The sequence below is a fragment of the Bufo bufo genome, chromosome 8 (assembly GCF_905171765.1).
Source record: "Bufo bufo chromosome 8, aBufBuf1.1, whole genome shotgun sequence".
Lineage (NCBI taxonomy): Eukaryota > Metazoa > Chordata > Amphibia > Anura > Bufonidae > Bufo > Bufo bufo.
The window spans coordinates 3,150,257-3,169,040 of NC_053396.1; the positions used below are offsets into that span (position 1 = coordinate 3,150,257).

At 47.1% G+C, this 18,784-nt stretch overlaps 1 protein-coding gene across 3 annotated transcripts in view; it reads right to left on the reverse strand.

The window, feature by feature from the left end:
• OLFM1 (olfactomedin 1) overlaps positions 1-18,784 on the reverse strand; it is a 69,791-nt gene that overhangs the window by 19,176 nt on the left and 31,831 nt on the right. For 2 of the 3 annotated variants that reach the window (XM_040406471.1, XM_040406472.1), the window contains exons 2-3: positions 12,050-12,199; positions 8,226-8,381 (exon numbers count right to left, since the gene is read on the reverse strand). In XM_040406471.1, the coding sequence (XP_040262405.1) occupies positions 8,226-8,381; positions 12,050-12,199 (306 nt within the window). Of the gene's footprint in view, positions 1-8,225; positions 8,382-12,049; positions 12,200-13,707; positions 14,162-18,784 lie in introns of those variants that run through there. The other variant, XM_040406470.1, reaches the window with a different exon arrangement.

The following is an 18,784-nucleotide window of genomic DNA, read 5'->3' on the forward strand; positions in this document are numbered from 1 at the left end:
TTACATGTTCTTCAGCCTTGTCTCAATATCATCATTTCACTTCAAAAGATACTAAAAGGTTGAACTCCCCTCCTCCCCAGTCTCTGCGCTGGATATAACTGTATGCGGAGAGCGTGTAATGGGAAAAAGACCACCCGCAACCACTAAACACTCATTTTCCAGAGTATACTATAGGAACAATCTGCTTAAAAAGATAAGTGACTTGTAATGATTCTCTGCTACATCCTGCATTATACTCCAGAGCTGCACTCACTATTCTGCTGGTGTAGTCACTGTGTACATTACATTACTTATCCTGTACTGACCCTGAGTTACATCCTGTATTATACTCCAGAGCTGCACTCACTATTCTGCTGGTGCAGTCACTGTGCACATACATTACTTATCCTGCACTGATCCTGAGTTACATCCTGTATTATACTCCAGAGCTGCACTCACTATTCTGCTGGTGCAGTCACTGTGCACATACATTACTTATCCTGCACTGATCCTGAGTTACATCCTGTATTATACTCCAGAGCTGCACTCACTATTCTGCTGGTGCAGTCACTGTGTACATACATTACTTATCCTGTACTGATCCTGAGTTACATCCTGTATTATACTCCAGAGCTGCATTCACTATTGTGCTGGTGCAGTCACTGTGTACATACATTACTTATCCTGTACTTATCCTGAGTTACATCCTGTATTATACTCCAGAGCTGCACTCACTATTCTGCTGGTGCAGTCACTGTGTACATACATTACTTATCCTGTACTGATCCTGAGTTACATCCTGTATTATACCCCAGAGCTGCACTCACTATTCTGCTGGTGCAGTCACTGTGTACATACATTACTTATCCTGTACTGATCCCGAGTTACACCCTGTATTATACTCCAGAGCTGCACTCACTATTCTGCTGGTGCAGTCACCGTGTACATACATTACTTATCCTGTACTGATCCTGAGTTACATCCTGTATTATACCCCAGAGCTGCACTCACTATTCTGCTGGTGCAGTCACCGTGTACATACATTACTTATCCTGTACTGATCCCGAGTTACACCCTGTATTATACTCCAGAGCTGCACTCACTATTCTGCTGGTGCAGTCACCGTGTACATACATTACTTATCCTGTACTGATCCTGAGTTACATCCTGTATTATACTACAGAGCTGCACTCACTATTCTGCTGGTGCAGTCACTGTGTACATACATTACTTATCCTGCACTGATCCTGAGTTACATCCTGTATTATACTCCAGAGCTGCACTCACTATTCTGCTGGTGCAGTCACTGTGTACATACATTACTTATCCTGTACTGATCCTGAGTTACATCCTGTATTATACTCCAGAGCTGCATTCACTATTGTGCTGGTGCAGTCACTGTGTACATACATTACTTATCCTGTACTTATCCTGAGTTACATCCTGTATTATACTCCAGAGCTGCACTCACTATTCTGCTGGTGCAGTCACTGTGTACATACATTACTTATCCTGTACTGATCCTGAGTTACATCCTGTATTATACTCCAGAGCTGCACTCACTATTCTGCTGGTGCAGTCACTGTGTACATACATTACTTATCCTGTACTGATCCTGAGTTACATCCTGTATTATACTCCAGAGCTGCACTCACTATTCTGCTGGTGCAGTCACTGTGTACATACATTACTTATCCTGTACTGATCCTGAGTTACATCCTGTATTATACTCCAGAGCTGCACTCACTATTCTGCTGGTGCAGTCACTGTGTACATACATTACTTATCCTGTACTGATCCTGAGTTACATCCTGTATTATACTCCAGAGCTGCACTCACTATTCTGCTGGTGCAGTCACTGTGTACATACATTACTTATCCTGTACTGATCCTGAGTTACATCCTGTATTATACTCCAGAGCTGCACTCACTATACTGCTGGTGCAGTCCCTGTGTACATACATTACTTATCCTGTACTGATCCTGAGTTACATCCTGTATTATACTCCAGAGCTGCACTCACTATTCTGCTGGTGCAGTCACTGTGTACATACATTACTTATCCTGTACTGATCCTGAGTTACATCCTGTATTATACTCCAGAGCTGCACTCACTATTCTGCTGGTGCAGTCACTGTGTACATACATTACTTATCCTGTACTGATCCTGAGTTACATCTTGTATTATACGCCAGAGCTGCACTCACTATTCTGCTGGTGCAGTCACTGTGTACATACATTACTTATCCTGTACTGATCCTGAGTTACATCTTGTATTATACTCCAGAGCTGCACTCACTATTCTGCTAGTGCAGTCACTGTGTACATACATTACTTATCCTGTACTGATCCTGAGTTACATCCTGTATTATACTCCAGAGCTGCACTCACTATTCTGCTGGTGCAGGCACTGTGTACATACATTACTTATCCTGTACTGATCCTGAGTTACATCCTGTATTATACTCCAGAGCTGCACTCACTATTCTGCTGGTGCAGTCACTGTGTACATACATTACTTATCCTGTACTGATCCTGAGTTACATCCTGTATTATACTCCAGAGCTGCACTCACTATTCTGCTGGTGCAGTCACTGTGTACATACATTACTTATCCTGTAGTGATCCTGAGTTACATCCTGTATTATACTCCAGAGCTGCACTCACTATTCTGCTGGTGCAGTCACTGTGTACGTACATTACTTATCCTGTACTGATCCTGAGTTACATCCTGTATTATACTCCAGAGCTGCACTCACTATTCTGCTGGTGCAGTCACTGTGTACATACATTACTTATCCTGTACTGATCCTCAGTTACATCCTGTATTATACTCCAGAGCTGCACTCACTATTCTGCTGGTGCAGTCACTGTGTACGTACATTACTTATCCTGTACTGATCCTGAGTTACATCCTGTATTATACTCCAGAGCTGCACTCACTATTCTGCTGGTGCAGTCACTGTGTACATACATTACTTATCCTGTACTGATCCTCAGTTACATCCTGTATTATACTCCAGAGCTGCACTCACTATTCTGCTGGTGCAGTCACTGTGTACGTACATTACTTATCCTGTACTGATCCTGAGTTACATCCTGTATTATACTCCAGAGCTGCACTCCCTATTCTGCTGGTGCAGTCACTGTGTACATACATTACTTATCCTGTACTGATCATGAGTTACATCCTGTATTATACTCCAGAGCTGCACTCACTATTCTGCTGGTGCAGTCACTGTGTACATACATTACTTATCCTGTACTGATCCTGAGTTACATCCTGTATTATACTCCAGAGCTGCACTCACTATTCTGCTGGTGCAGTCACTGTGTACATACATTACTTATTCTGTACTGATCCTGAGTTACATCCTGTATTATACCTCAGAGCTGCACTCACTATTCGGGTGGTGCAGTCACTGTGTACATACATTACTTATCCTGTACTGACCCTGAGTTACATCCTGTATTATACTCCAGAGCTGCACTCACTATTCTGCTGGTGCAGTCACTGTGTACATACATTACTTATCCTGTACTGATCCTGAGTTACATCCTGTATTATACTCCAGAGCTGCACTCACTATTCTGCTGGTGCAGTCACTGTGTACGTACATTACTTATCCTGTACTGATCCTCAGTTACATCCTGTATTATACTCCAGAGCTGCACTCACTATTCTGCTGGTGCAGTCACTGTGTACGTACATTACTTATCCTGTACTGATCCTGAGTTACATCCTGTATTATACTCCAGAGCTGCACTCACTATTCTGCTGGTGCAGTCACTGTGTACGTACATTACTTATCCTGTACTGATCCTGAGTTACATCCTGTATTATACTCCAGAGCTGCACTCACTATTCTGCTGGTGCAGTCACTGTGTACGTACATTACTTATCCTGTACTGATCCTGAGTTACATCCTGTATTATACTCCAGAGCTGCACTCACTATTCTGCTGGTGCAGTCACTGTGTACATACATTACTTATCCTGTACTGATCCTGAGTTACATCCTGTATTATACTCCAGAGCTGCACTCACTATTCTGCTGGTGCAGTCACTGTGTACATACATTACTTATCCTGTACTGATCCTGAGTTACATCCTGTATTATACTCCAGAGCTGCACTCACTATTCTGCTGGTGCAGTCACTGTGTACGTACATTACTTATCCTGTACTGATCCTGAGTTACATCCTGTATTATACTCCAGAGCTGCACTCACTATTCTGCTGGTGCAGTCACTGTGTACGTACATTACTTATCCTGTACTGATCCTGAGTTACATCCTGTATTATACTCCAGAGCTGCACTCACTATTCTGCTGGTGCAGTCACTGTGTACATACATTACTTATCCTGTACTGATCCTGAGTTACATCCTGTATTATACTCCAGAGCTGCACTCACTATTCTGCTGGTGCAGTCACTGTGTACATACATTACTTATCCTGTACTGATCCTCAGTTACATCCTGTATTATACTCCAGAGCTGCACTCACTATTCTGCTGGTGCAGTCACTGTGTACGTATATTACTTATCCTGTACTGATCCTGAGTTACATCCTGTATTATACTCCAGAGCTGCACTCACTATTCTGCTGGTGCAGTCACTGTGTACATACATTACTTATCCTGTACTGATCATGAGTTACATCCTGTATTATACTCCAGAGCTGCACTCACTATTCTGCTGGTGCAGTCACTGTGTACATACATTACTTATCCTGTACTGATCCTGAGTTACATCCTGTATTATACTCCAGAGCTGCACTCACTATTCTGCTGGTGCAGTCACTGTGTACATACATTACTTATCCTGTACTGATCCTGAGTTACATCTTGTATTATACTCCAGAGCTGCACTCACTATTCTGCTGGTGCAGTCACTGTGTACATACATTACTTATCCTGTACTGATCCTGAGTTACATCTTGTATTATACTCCAGAGCTGCACTCACTATTCTGCTAGTGCAGTCACTGTGTACATACATTACTTATCCTGTACTGATCCTGAGTTACATCCTGTATTATACTACAGAGCTGCACTCACTATTCTGCTGGTGCGGTCACTGTGTACATACATTACTTATCCTGTACTGATCCTGAGTTACATCCTGTATTATACTCCAGAGCTGCACTCACTATTCTGCTGGTGCAGGCACTGTGTACATACATTACTTATCCTGTACTGATCCTGAGTTACATCCTGTATTATACTCCAGAGCTGCACTCACTATTCTGCTGGTGCAGTCACTGTGTACATACATTACTTATCCTGTACTGATCCTGAGTTACATCCTGTATTATACTCCAGAGCTGCACTCACTATTCTGCTGGTGCAGTCACTGTGTACGTACATTACTTATCCTGTACTGATCCTGAGTTACATCCTGTATTATACTCCAGAGCTGCACTCACTATTCTGCTGGTGCAGTCACTGTGTACATACATTACTTATCCTGTACTGATCCTCAGTTACATCCTGTATTATATTCCAGAGCTGCACTCACTATTCTGCTGGTGCAGTCACTGTGTACGTACATTACTTATCCTGTACTGATCCTGAGTTACATCCTGTATTATACTCCAGAGCTGCACTCACTATTCTGCTGGTGCAGTCACTGTGTACATACATTACTTATCCTGTACTGATCCTCAGTTACATCCTGTATTATACTCCAGAGCTGCACTCACTATTCTGCTGGTGCAGTCACTGTGTACGTACATTACTTATCCTGTACTGATCCTGAGTTACATCCTGTATTATACTCCAGAGCTGCACTCACTATTCTGCTGGTGCAGTCACTGTGTACATACATTACTTATCCTGTACTGACCCTGAGTTACATCCTGTATTATACTCCAGAGCTGCACTCACTATTCTGCTGGTGCAGTCACTGTGTACATACATTACTTATCCTGTACTGATCCTGAGTTACATCCTGTATTATACTCCAGAGCTGCACTCACTATTCTGCTGGTGCAGTCACTGTGTACATACATTACTTATCCTGTACTGATCCTGAGTTACATCCTGTATTATACTCCAGAGCTGCACTCACTATTCTGCTGGTGCAGTCACTGTGTAAATAGACAGGCAATAAAACATCAGCTGAACTCCTATTATACAGAGATGACACTTTATAGAATTGACCAAAACCAGCCATTGTTCAGACAGTACAGAAGCAGAGGATGCTGGAAGATTTGAGCTCAGAAGCTGCAGAATTTAGAAAGTACCTCATCTGTATATTTAGAATGATTCTATTTGTAACCTGAACATACATTTTATGGTAACAATCCCTTCTTAACGGTGCATACATGCGACTATCTGTTTTACGGTCTGATCCTGCACTTTTCACGGCCCCATTTAAAAAGAAGCCTATCCTGTTCTTAGTCAGTCAGTAATCTGATCGTGTGTGTAATGTGTGTAGTCTGTGTATGTGTGTGTGTGTGTGTGTGTGTGTATCTGTGTGTGTGTGTGTAATGTATAGTGTGTGTGCAATGTGTGTAGTTATATGTGTGTAATGTGTGTGTGTGTGTGTGTAATGTGTGTAGTTATGTGTGTCTGTAGTGTATGTAATGTGTGTAGTTATATGTGTGTAGTTGTATGTGTGTAATGTGTGTAGTTATATGTGTGTGTCTGTAGTGTGTGTGTAATTATATGTGTGTGTGTGTGTGTGTCTGTAGTGTGTGTGTAATTATATGTGTGTGTGTGTGTGTCTGTAGTGTGTGTGTAAAGTGTGTAGTTATATGTGTGTGTCTGTAGTGTGTGTAATGTGTGTAGTTATATGTGTGTGTCTGTAGTGTGTGTGTAATGTGTGTGTCTGTAGTGTGTGTGTAATGTGTGTGTGTGTAATGTGTGTGTGTGTAATGTGTGTGTCTGTAGTGTGTCTGTAGTGTGTGTGTGTGTAATGTGTGTGTCTGTAATGTGTGTAGTTATATGTGTGTGTGTGTGTCTGTAGTGTGTCTGTAGTGTGTGTGTGTAATGTGTGTAGTGTGTCTGTAATGTGTGTAGTTATATGTGTGTGTCTGTAGTGTGTCTGTAGTGTGTGTGTGTGTAATGTGTGTGTCTGTAATGTGTGTAGTTATATGTGTGTGTCTGTAGTGTGTCTGTAGTGTGTGTGTGTGTGTGTGTGTAATGTGTGTGTCTGTATTGTGTGTGTGTGTGTGTGTAATGTGTGTGTCTGTAGTGTGTGTGTGTAATGTGTCTGTAGTCTATCTGTAGTGTGTGTGTGTAATGTGTCTGTAGTGTGTGTGTGTGTGTGTGTGTGTGTAATGTGTGTGTCTGTAGTGTGTGTGTGTAATGTGTGTTCGATGGATCAGTTGCTGTATTTGCAGTGTAGCTGATGTCGGACTGGTTTTCTAAAGGGAACTTCAAAGGTTTTCAGAGATTTTCTTTTACTGATGACGGATTCTCTGTATAGGTCACCAGCGTCTGATCGCCGGGGTCCGACACCCAGGACCCCCGCCGATCAGCTGTTTGAGAAGGCTTGGTATCGTGGTCACACAATAGGCCACGACGGGCTCCTAGGCCAGTGATGTCACGTTCATGTGTCGCTCACGGGATCGCCGCTGCCTTCTCAAACAGCTGATCGGCGGTGGTCCCGGGTGTCAGACCCCACCCATCAGATAATGTAAGATCAGTAAATAACTCTGAAGACCCCTGTAACATTGTAGAGAGACGTGTCGGGCATGGCCTCCAGACGTGGAGCGCGCAGGCCGGCGGTTATCTGTTTCTGTTTTCTGGGTTTCTGATTCTTTTGGTGATTTTCGCCCCCGCTCCTGACTGGGATGTGATGGCGTCTAACGTTCTACTCCTTCTAGTTGCCTTTCATCATTACCCTGAGCAGATATCATCAGATTATCACCGGCAGCAGAGAGGAGACGCCCGGGCAAATATTTCACCTGCAGTCCCTGTCCTGGGCGGAGCCTTCCTGCTACATTGTATCAGGAATCTCCTCTGCAGGGTTTCAGAGTGAGGGGACAGAATAACTTTCGGAAAAGTTTGGAAAAAATGAAACTTGCAGTTTTTGATGAGGAAAGGGGTGCAGAGAAGTGCGAGCTCAGATTGCTGGTGTCATTGGGGTGGAGCAGGCCGACACCGATGAAATGTTTGCAGGGCGTGTCCTTTACATAGGCATTGTGTAGTGCTCCAGCTGGTCTGCTGGGACTTGTAGTGCAGCACCAGTTAGAGCAGTACAGGCCGCCTATGGCTGCACTTCTGGAAGCTCACCCACCTTGAACTGTCTCGCCTGGTGCTGTCTGTGAGACTCCTCCACCTGTTTAAACTTGGACTCCAGGCCCTTCATCTGGTTCTCCATCCGCTCCACGTACTGCAGGTCCCTCTGAGTTCTCCTGTCCAGCACCTCGATGGACTGGGACATGTTCTGCACCTGCAGAGAGCAGAGTATCACACCAGCAGCCGCAGGAGGACAATGAGGGTTGTAGTACACAGATACCTGAGCATGGAGGTAAGTAGTGAGGTCTCCAATGGTCTGTGAGTACCAGAGGGGGGAGCGGACTACCAGCTCCTACCTACCTCAGGTGTCAGAAGTGCTCACTTACCTGACAGGACATGTAGCAGTCTCTCTGCCCCAGAATATCTGACCTTTAACCCCTAGTTCTCCACCTCCAGATTGTCATCATTCCCTATAGGTCGGGGCCCTGTGTATAATCATTCTCTATAGGTCGGGGCCCCGTATGTCATCATTCCCTATAGGTCGGGGCCCTGTGTGTCATCATTCCCTATAGGTCGGGGCCCCGTATGTAATCATTCTCTATAGGTCGGGGCCTTGTATGTAATCATTCCCTATAGGTCGGGGCCCTGTGTATAATCATTCCCTATAGGTCGGGCCCTGTATGTAATCATTCTCTATAGGTCGGGCCCTGTATGTAATCATTCCCTATAGGTCGGGGCCCTGTATGTAATCATTCTCTATAGGTCGGGCCCTGTATGTAATCATTCCCTATAGGTCGGGGCCCTGTATGTAATCATTCCCTATAGGTCGGGGCCCTGTATGTAATCATTCCCTATAGGTCGGGGCCCTGTATGTAATCATTCTCTATAGGTCGGGGCCCCGTGTGTAATCATTCTCTATAGGTCGGGGCCCCGTATGTAATCATTCCCTATGGGTCGGGGCCCTGTATGTAATCATTCTCTATAGGTCGGGGCCCTGTATGTAATCATTCCCTATAGGTCGGGGCCCTGTATGTAATCATTCTCTATAGGTCGGGGCCCCGTGTGTAATCATTCTCTATAGGTCGGGGCCCCGTATGTAATCATTCCCTATGGGTCGGGGCCCCGTATGTAATCATTCTCTATAGGTCGGGGTTCTGTATGTAATCATTCTCTATAGGTCGGGGCCCTGTATGTAATCATTCTCTATAGGTCGGGGCCCTGTATGTAATCATTCTCTATAGGTCGGGGCCCTGTATGTAATCATTCTCTATAGGTCGGGGCCCTGTATGTAATCATTCTCTATAGGTCGGGGCCCTGTATGTAATCATTCTCTATAGGTCGGGGCCCTGTATGTAATCATTCCCTATGGGTCGGGGCCCTGTATGTAATCATTCCCTATGGGTCGGGGCCCTGTATGTAATCATTCCCTATGGGTCGGGGCCCTGTATGTAATCATTCCCTATGGGTCGGGGCCCTGTATGTAATCATTCTCTATAGGTCGGGGCCCTGTATGTAATCATTCTCTATAGGTCGGGGCCCTGTATGTAATCATTCTCTATAGGTCGGGGCCCTGTATGTAATCATTCTCTATAGGTCGGGGCCCTGTATGTAATCATTCCCTATAGGTCGGGGCCCCGTATGTAATCATTCTCTATAGGTCGGGGCCCCGTGTGTAATCATTCTCTATAGGTCGGGGCCCCGTATGTAATCATTCCCTATGGGTCGGGGCCCTGTATGTAATCATTCTCTATAGGTCGGGGCCCTGTATGTAATCATTCTCTATAGGTCGGGGCCCTGTATGTAATCATTCTCTATAGGTCGGGGCCCTGTATGTAATCATTCCCTATGGGTCGGGGCCCTGTATGTAATCATTCCTTATAGGTCGGGGCCTTGTATGTAATCATTCTCTATAGGTCGGGGCCCTGTATGTAATCATTCCCTATAGGTCGGGGCCCCGTATGTAATCATTCTCTATAGGTCGGGCCCTGTATGTAATCATTCTCTATGGGTCGGGGCCCCGTATGTAATCATTCCCTATAGGTCGGGGCCCCGTATGTAATCATTCTCTATAGGTCGGGGCCTTGTATGTAATCATTCTCTATAGGTCGGGGCCCTGTATGTAATCATTCTCTATGGGTCGGGGCCCTGTATGTAATCATTCTCTATGGGTCGGGGCCCCGTATGTAATCATTCCCTATAGGTCGGGGCCCCGTATGTAATCATTCTCTATAGGTCGGGCCCTGTATGTAATCATTCTCTATGGGTCGGGGCCCCGTATGTAATCATTCTCTATGGGTCGGGCCCTGTATGTAATCATTCCCTATAGGTCGGGGCCCCGTATGTAATCATTCTCTATAGGTCGGGCCCTGTATGTAATCATTCTCTATGGGTCGGGGCCCCGTATGTAATCATTCTCTATAGGTCGGGGCCCCGTATGTAATCATTCTCTATAGGTCGGGCCCTGTATGTAATCATTCCCTATAGGTCGGGGCCCCGTATGTAATCATTCTCTATAGGTCGGGCCCTGTATGTAATCATTCTCTATGGGTCGGGGCCCCGTATGTAATCATTCTCTATAGGTCGGGGCCCCGTATGTAATCATTCTCTATAGGTCGGGCCCTGTATGTAATCATTCTCTATGGGTCGGGGCCCCGTATGTAATCATTCCCTATAGGTCGGGGCCCCGTATGTAATCATTCTCTATAGGTCGGGGCCTTGTATGTAATCATTCTCTATAGGTCGGGGCCCCGTATGTAATCATTCTCTATGGGTCGGGGCCCCGTATGTAATCATTCCCTATAGGTCGGGGCCCCGTATGTAATCATTCTCTATAGGTCGGGGCCTTTTATGTAATCATTCTCTATAGGTCGGGCCCTGTATGTAATCATTCTCTATAGGTCGGGCCCTGTATGTAATCATTCTCTATAGGTCGGGCCCTGTATGTAATCATTCTCTATGGGTCGGGGCCCCGTATGTAATCATTCCCTATAGGTCGGGGCCCGTATGTAATCATTCTCTATAGGTCGGGGCCTGTATGTAATCATTCCCTATGGGTCGGGGCCCCGTATGTAATCATTCTCTATAGGTCGGGGCCTGTATGTAATCATTCCCTATGGGTCGGGGCCCTGTATGTAATCATTCCCTATGGGTCGGGGCCCTGTATGTAATCATTCCCTATAGGTCGGGGCCCTGTATGTCATCATTCCCTATGGGTCGGGGCCCCGTATGTCATCATTCCCTATGGGTCGGGGCCCCGTATGTCATCATTCCCTATAGGTCGGGGCGCTGTGTGTCATCATCCCCTATGGGTCGGGTCATCATCCCCTATGGGTCGGGGCCCCGTATGTAATCATTCTCTATGGGTCGGGGCCCTGTGTGTCATCATCCCCTATGGGTCGGGTCATCATCCCCTATGGGTCGGGGCCCCGTATGTAATCATTCCCTATAGGTCGGGGCCCCGTATGTAATCATTCCCTATAGGTCGGGGCCCCGTATGTAATCATCCCCTATGGGTCGGGGCCCTGTGTGTCATCATTCTCTATAGGTCGGGGCCCCGTGTATAATCATTCCCTATGGGTCGGGGCCCCGTATGTCATCATTCCCTATAGGTCGGGGCCCCTGTATGTAATCATTCCCTATAGGTCGGGGCCCCGTATGTAATCATCCCCTATGGGTCGGGGCCCTGTGTGTCATCATTCTCTATAGGTCGGGGCCCCGTGTATAATCATTCCCTATAGGTCGGGGCCCCTGTATGTAATCATTCCCTATGGGTCGGGGCCCCGTATGTCATCATTCCCTATGGGTCGGGGCCCCGTATGTCATCATCCCCTATGGGTCGGGCCCCGTATACGTCCCATCTCCGGACAGGCCACGGCCTCTCACCTTCTCGAGTAGCTGCCGGAGCTGCTTTGTCCGGGCGTCTCGTGAACACATGGTCTGTTGGGGGGCCACCACTGTGCATATACATCGCCCCTCGCTGTCCTGGGCAGAGCTGTACACCTGCCAGCTTTCTTCTGGGTTGGTCGGCAGCACCTAGAAATTGATGAGAGGGCAAAATATGTGATAGAATTAGAAACATAAAAAGACGGAGGAAGGAGAGGATTTCAGGTCCTGATGGTTCTGCGGCTGACGCCAGAGAGCCCGCGGGATGCGACTATACGGCATACTGGAGTATATACTCTGACTGTCAGCTCTGCGACCCACACCACTGACTGCTCATTGCTGTTCTAACAGGAATTTCCATCAATACAACAAGGACGTAGAAAACCTTTATCTGTACAGTGAGGACGCCGATCGTGGGCTCCGCTGGGAAACGGGTAGAAGCCTCTTCCCGACAAGAACATTCCCAAAAAGCTACTCAATATTCCCGTCTGCTACCAACCAAACACTAAGGGCAGTGGAAATGCTACAGACTCTGGGGGCTGGGGTTACGGGGGCCTCATAGGAAAGATACCTCATCCCATCCGCTTTTATAGAAACCGTTTTCTCCCCTCTGTACACGTAATATTATGGCGATAATAGATCCTGCACATAATGTATTGGAGAGAACAATATAATATGAAGATAATAGTGTGAACGGCAGAACGTAATAAATGACATAAATATTCTCTAAAATATCACAGGGCTGTATACCGTCATGTATAGACTATGATAAATGATATGACATCATGTAACTCCATCAATAGGACTAGAATGGAATACAATGTAACAATAGGAATATAATCCTCTATAATACAATATAACAATAGGAATATAATCCTCTATAATACAATGTAACAATAGGAATATAATCCTCTATAATACAATATAACAATATGCATATAATGTATCGGTGGGCCATAATAAATGATACATAATGTAACCCTATAACGATCATAGAACTGTATACTGTAATAAAATATAACAATAGGAATATAATCCTCTATTATACAACGTAACAATATAAAACAATCCTCTATAATACAATGTAACAATAGGAATATAATGTATCGGTGGGCTATAATAAATGATACATAATGAAACCCTATCACGATCATAGGACTGTATACTGTAATACAATGTAACAATATGATAATAGCAGAGTGCTTCGTTATAATGTACGACCCGCTGTGTGTTCTGCATTACCACTGCCCCCCATTTAATTGTCTTCTATACATTAGCTCTTTGGGGGGCAGGGGAGACACTGGGGTCTGCTCCATCTGTGTCGTGCCTGTAAACCCCCACAATGGACCCTATAAATGTGTGATGCGCAGACCTGTCCCCTTTGTTGTAGGGGGCATTAGGTGAGCCTGTATCAGAGACCCCCCGGCCGCCTCCTGCATGTCCTCCACCCTTCCAGCCTCCACCTCTGGCCAGGTCTCCCTGCTGTGCTAATGAAGACGGTAGCATTTGTGTCATCTCTCGTGATGACGACCTCTATAATGATCCTACTAATGAGAAGAGCCCCCCCCCCCCCCTTCCAGGACTGCCACCCTAAACTGAAGGACACGCAGATCTCCGCTCTGGAAGGGTTAAATGAAGGACTAGGACATATCACTTACACCGGTGCTCCTGTCCAGCGTGCCAGCATTGGCCGCCGTCAGCTTGGTGGTGTTCAAGCCCACCAGCGATGGCAGGGTCTGTGACATCCAGTTGGTGATCATGGCCATGGTGCTCAGGACGACCCCAATTTTGAGTAAAGGCACCGACATCTCTGCTTGGCGTTCCTCCTCCAGCAGACCTTCATGCTGCACGGACCGGGCAGGCTGCTTCCGACCGCAGGGAGCTTGCAGGTGACATTGGCGCCTCCCCGGAGCCCAGCAGGGCCAGGCGCTTTTTAGACATCTTCTTGCACGGGGAAAGCCGAGCCTCGATCTCTGTCCGCCGCTGGCCACAGGCTGCTCCTAGAGCGAGGAGTGGGGTGTATTGTCTCCGTGATCGCGGCTATTTTCAGAGCGTTCCCGCTGCTCGCACCAAGTCTCCAGATCCCTACCGAGCTACAGTGCAATTGACATGCAACTTACTGCTGGGAGGAAGGCTGGGGCTGGATTAGGGCTGGGAGGAGGGGCGCTGGTTTGGTGTACGAAAACGCCAGCTGATGTCACATGGTTTATCCGCTGCCTCCTCTACGCCCCCCCCCATCCACTTGTCATCTGGGCTCTCAAAGGACAGGAGCCTTTTAGGGGAGAGAAGATCCAAGCGCAAGAAATGTGTTAATTAGGGGAATCACGTGACTTAATGGAGGACATATTTCTGGAGCCCACCCCGGGGATAGTGGTACCCCTCCCCTCCCCCGTCTCCTGTCCTAATTACTGACGGCACCTGAACAAGTAGAACACTCTGGTCTACCCAAGTGCATGACTGGCCCTAACCAGAAGTCATGTGGCCCCGTAGCCAAATGACAGGAAACCACAGCAATAATGAGCAGTACCCCACAGGAGGGCACAATGTGGTGGTGGCCCCCTTATCCTCAGGGCCCCCATATTAATATGAGAATCTGTGCACAGGAGGAGTAGCCCCATCATCTCAGGGTTCTGCTTCCCCTTTTCTTACAGATTTCTCCCCACTAATCTGTGGTCATGGGGACCAGCCGGACATGGCAGTGAAGGAGTTAAGTGGCGACAGTGATGGATGGGGAGTGCGCTGCGCAGGTTCCTTCAGGGAATACGTTAGATCCGGACAGGAGCTCAGGTGTGAGAGCCGTCAGCATCATCTAGGTAAAGCGTGCCTTCCACAGGCAGAGCCCCCCGGCTGCTGGAGGATGAGGGGGCTCTGTGCACAGACAGCAGGAGAAAGGTGGAGTGCTGCCGCCATCTGCTGCTCCTCTCTGGTACTGCAGGACTCTAGTCCTTGGTCGTTCCTGCGCTCTCCTGGGCACCGTCCTAACAGGACCATCTCAGGGGGAATGGCCTCAGCCGGCCATAGAATAAATCACAGGGGACATGCTTCTGTAGCATTGCAGCTGTATGGCCTACTTCACAGGACAGGAGCCCACCATGCCCCACGTGATAATACACGACCGTGGCACCCAATAAAAGCCGCATTACGTCTGCATGAGCGCGGAGTCACCTGCGGTGTCGTCAGGGGAGATGATTTTTATCATGACCTGCGAACCCAAATACATATGCTCTGTATTGACTGATGATGCTGTGCATGCTGGGAGTTGTAGTAGTTACATCTGTAGAGCCTGAGAGACATTGCCATAGACCCTATAATGGCAGCAGAGATGTCATCGCATTGTTCAGGGTGATTATGGGGGTTCCCAGTACTTCGTGCAGGTATAATAATAATAATAATATTCCTATAGCGCCGCCATATTCCGCAGCGCTTTACAGATTCATAGGGTTCACGTATGAAACAAAAGTAACCGGCTAATATGTAACTGAGACCCAGGAGTCAGGGCCCTGGTCACAAGAGCTTACAATCTAGGAGGTATCATTCACTATGCACCCCCCTCTTCGCATGCCTCCTGGGGGTTATTTTACTCACTTATATAGCTCTGACATATTCTGCAGCGCTGTAGACATTAGCAGCATACTGTCCCCAGGAGCTCACAATCTAAGCCCCCTATCAGTCTGTCTTTGGAGTGTGGGAGGAAACCGGAGATCCCGGGAGAAGATACAGACTCCATGCAGATGTGGTTGTTGGTTGTATGTGAACCTAGGACCCCAGCGCTGCTAACCACTGAGCCCCCAGAGATCTCTCCTACTCTTCCCTCGGCAGTGAAGTAGACATGATGAAAGTAGCATGGTGTGGTATTGAGCGGCTGCTGCCCATCACTTGGGGCAGTGGGTACTAATGCCACCCCCTCCCCCCCTTACTGCAGTGAGGGTCCTCTAGAGTGGCGGCACAGCGCTCCACCAGGGGGGAGCGGCACCATTTCTCTGTAATCTCCTGGACTGGTGATTTTTATAGAATTTCTCATTGCACGCCAGCTGCCCACGTGTCCAGTCACGTCTTCATACAACATGGCAGGCAAGCCGCACATACTGTGGCACAATACACGCCTGGCACTGTTTCCCGACATGCAGCATATAAATACAGCGCGCTAATCTGTCATCGATGGAAACCAGAGCAGATGACATCACACAGTCACATGACCACCAGGACCCCCAAAGAGCGGACACATTCCAGATCCAATAATAATGATGTATTGTGAACCGCTACCTCTGTCCTCTGAAAACTACAACTCTCAGCATCCCCTGTAACGCCCCAACCAAGGCTTTGGCCACTGGCGGATGGGATCCCCCTGCTGCAGATGGTGGGTAATGACGTCCGTGATCCTGAGGTCTTGGCCGCGGCCCGTATACCGTCTGTATACCGCAGTGTCCTCTCCACTGCGCAGGGCTTCAGACCTGTCAGCAGCTCATAATGGAGGACCGGCCCTCCGACTGCCTCCTATTGACCAGCAGAAAAGGAACCGGAATATTCTGCAACTCTCTCATACGCTGCATTTCCATTCTTTATCATGCTCGATATCTCTGCTTCCTGTCTGTGAAAGGGAAAACTCTAATTTTTATCCTGAGGTTGAAAATTCATCCGGACCTAATACAGGAGCATGCACTTGTGAGCTGGACAAGGTCAATAATATTTTTCTATTCACTGACAGCCGGCAGAGATCTTAAAATGGTGAGGAAGAACTGTACATATACATAACAGGAAACAGATAGTTTACAAAGTTGCTGAATATTTTCATTTACAAAAATCTGTAAAACTCCTGTAATGTCAACCATGGATCCTGCAGATGCACACCTGTTCTTTATTGTTATCATCACCCCCATCATCCTCACTGCAAAGCCCATTATGTAGATAGCAGGACTATTCATTGCTTTGGGTGGTAGAGGACTTCCTTCCCTGGTGTGCCATTACTGCTTCAGCATGGAGCGGCCACTGTCTGTCTGTAGAGGGCAGTAGAGTACAGACAATGTGACTTCTGACAGATACTGACAGCTCCTCACCTGTATCTACTACATCCAGCGCTGCCGAGAGGGGCTGCCCCCCATCATGTTTATCTCCTGGCATGGACTTCATCTGCCACGATGACCCCCCAAGGCTAATGAATCCATGTCTGCTCTACATCTGTTCTGCAGAAGAATACAGTCTATTGCTCCCTGTTATCAGCCATTTCAGGGGAGAGGACGACTGTAGGACAGGAGAATACAGTATATTGCCCCCTGTTATCAGCCATTTCAGGGGAGAGGATGACTGTAGGACAGGAGAATACAGTCTATTGTCCCCTGTTATCAGCCATTTCAGGGGAGAGGATGACTGTAGGACAGGAGAATACAGTCTATTGCCCCCTGTTATCAGCCATTTCAGGGGAGAGGACGACTGTAGGACAGGAGAATACAGTCTATTGCCCCCTGTTATCAGCCATTTCAGGGGAGAGGATGACTGTAGGACAGGAGAATACAGTCTATTGCCCCCTGTTATCAGCCATTTCAGGGGAGAGGATGACTGTAGGACAGGAGAATACAGTCTATTGCCCCCTGTTATCAGCCATTTCAGGGGAGAGGATGCCTGTAGGACAGGAGAATACAGTCTATTGCTCCCTGTTATCAGACATTTCAGGGGAGATGATGACTGTAGGACAGGAGAATACAGTCTATTGCCCCCTGTTATCAGCCATTTCAGGGGAGAGGATGACTGTAGGACAGGAGAATACAGTCTATTGCTCCCTGTTATCAGACATTTCAGGGGGGAGGATGACTGTAGGACAGGAGAATACAGTCTATTACCCCCTGTTATCAGCCATTTCAGGGGAGAGGATGACTGTAGGACAGGAGAATACAGTCTATTGCCCCCTGTTATCAGCCATTTCAGGGGAGAGGATGACTGTAGGACAGGAGAATACAGTCTATTGCCCCCTGTTATCAGCCATTTCAGGGGAGAGGATGACTGTAGGACAGGAGAATACAGTCTATTGCCCCCTGTTATCAGCCATTTCAGGGGAGAGGATGACTGTAGGACAGGAGAATACAGTCTATTGCCCCCTGTTATCAGCCATTTCAGGGGAGAGGATGACTGTAGGACAGGAGAATACAGTCTATTGCCCCCTGTTATCAGCCATTTCAGGGGAGAGGATGACTGTAGGACAGGAGAATACAGTCTATTGCTCCCTGTTATCAGACATTTCAGGGGAGATGATGACTGTAGGACAGGAGAATACAGTCTATTGCCCCCTGTTATCAGCCATTTCAGGGGAGAGGATGACTGTAGGACAGGAGAATACAGTCTATTGCTCCCTGTTATCAGACATTTCAGGGGGGAGGATGACTGTAGGACAGGAGAATACAGTCTATTACCCCCTGTTATCAGCCATTTCAGGGGAGAGGATGACTGTAGGACAGGAGAATACAGTCTATTGCCCCCTGTTATCAGCCATTTCAGGGGAGAGGATGACTGTAGGACAGGAGAATACAGTCTATTGCCCCCTGTTATCAGCCATTTCAGGGGAGAGGATGACTGTAGGACAGGAGAATACAGTCTATTACCCCCTGTTATCGGCCATTTCAGGGCAGAGGATGACTGTAGGACTGGAGAATACAGTCTATTGCCCCCTGTTATCAGCCATTTCAGAGGAGAGGATGACTGTAGGACAGGAGAATACAGTCTATTACCCCTGTTATCAGCCATTTC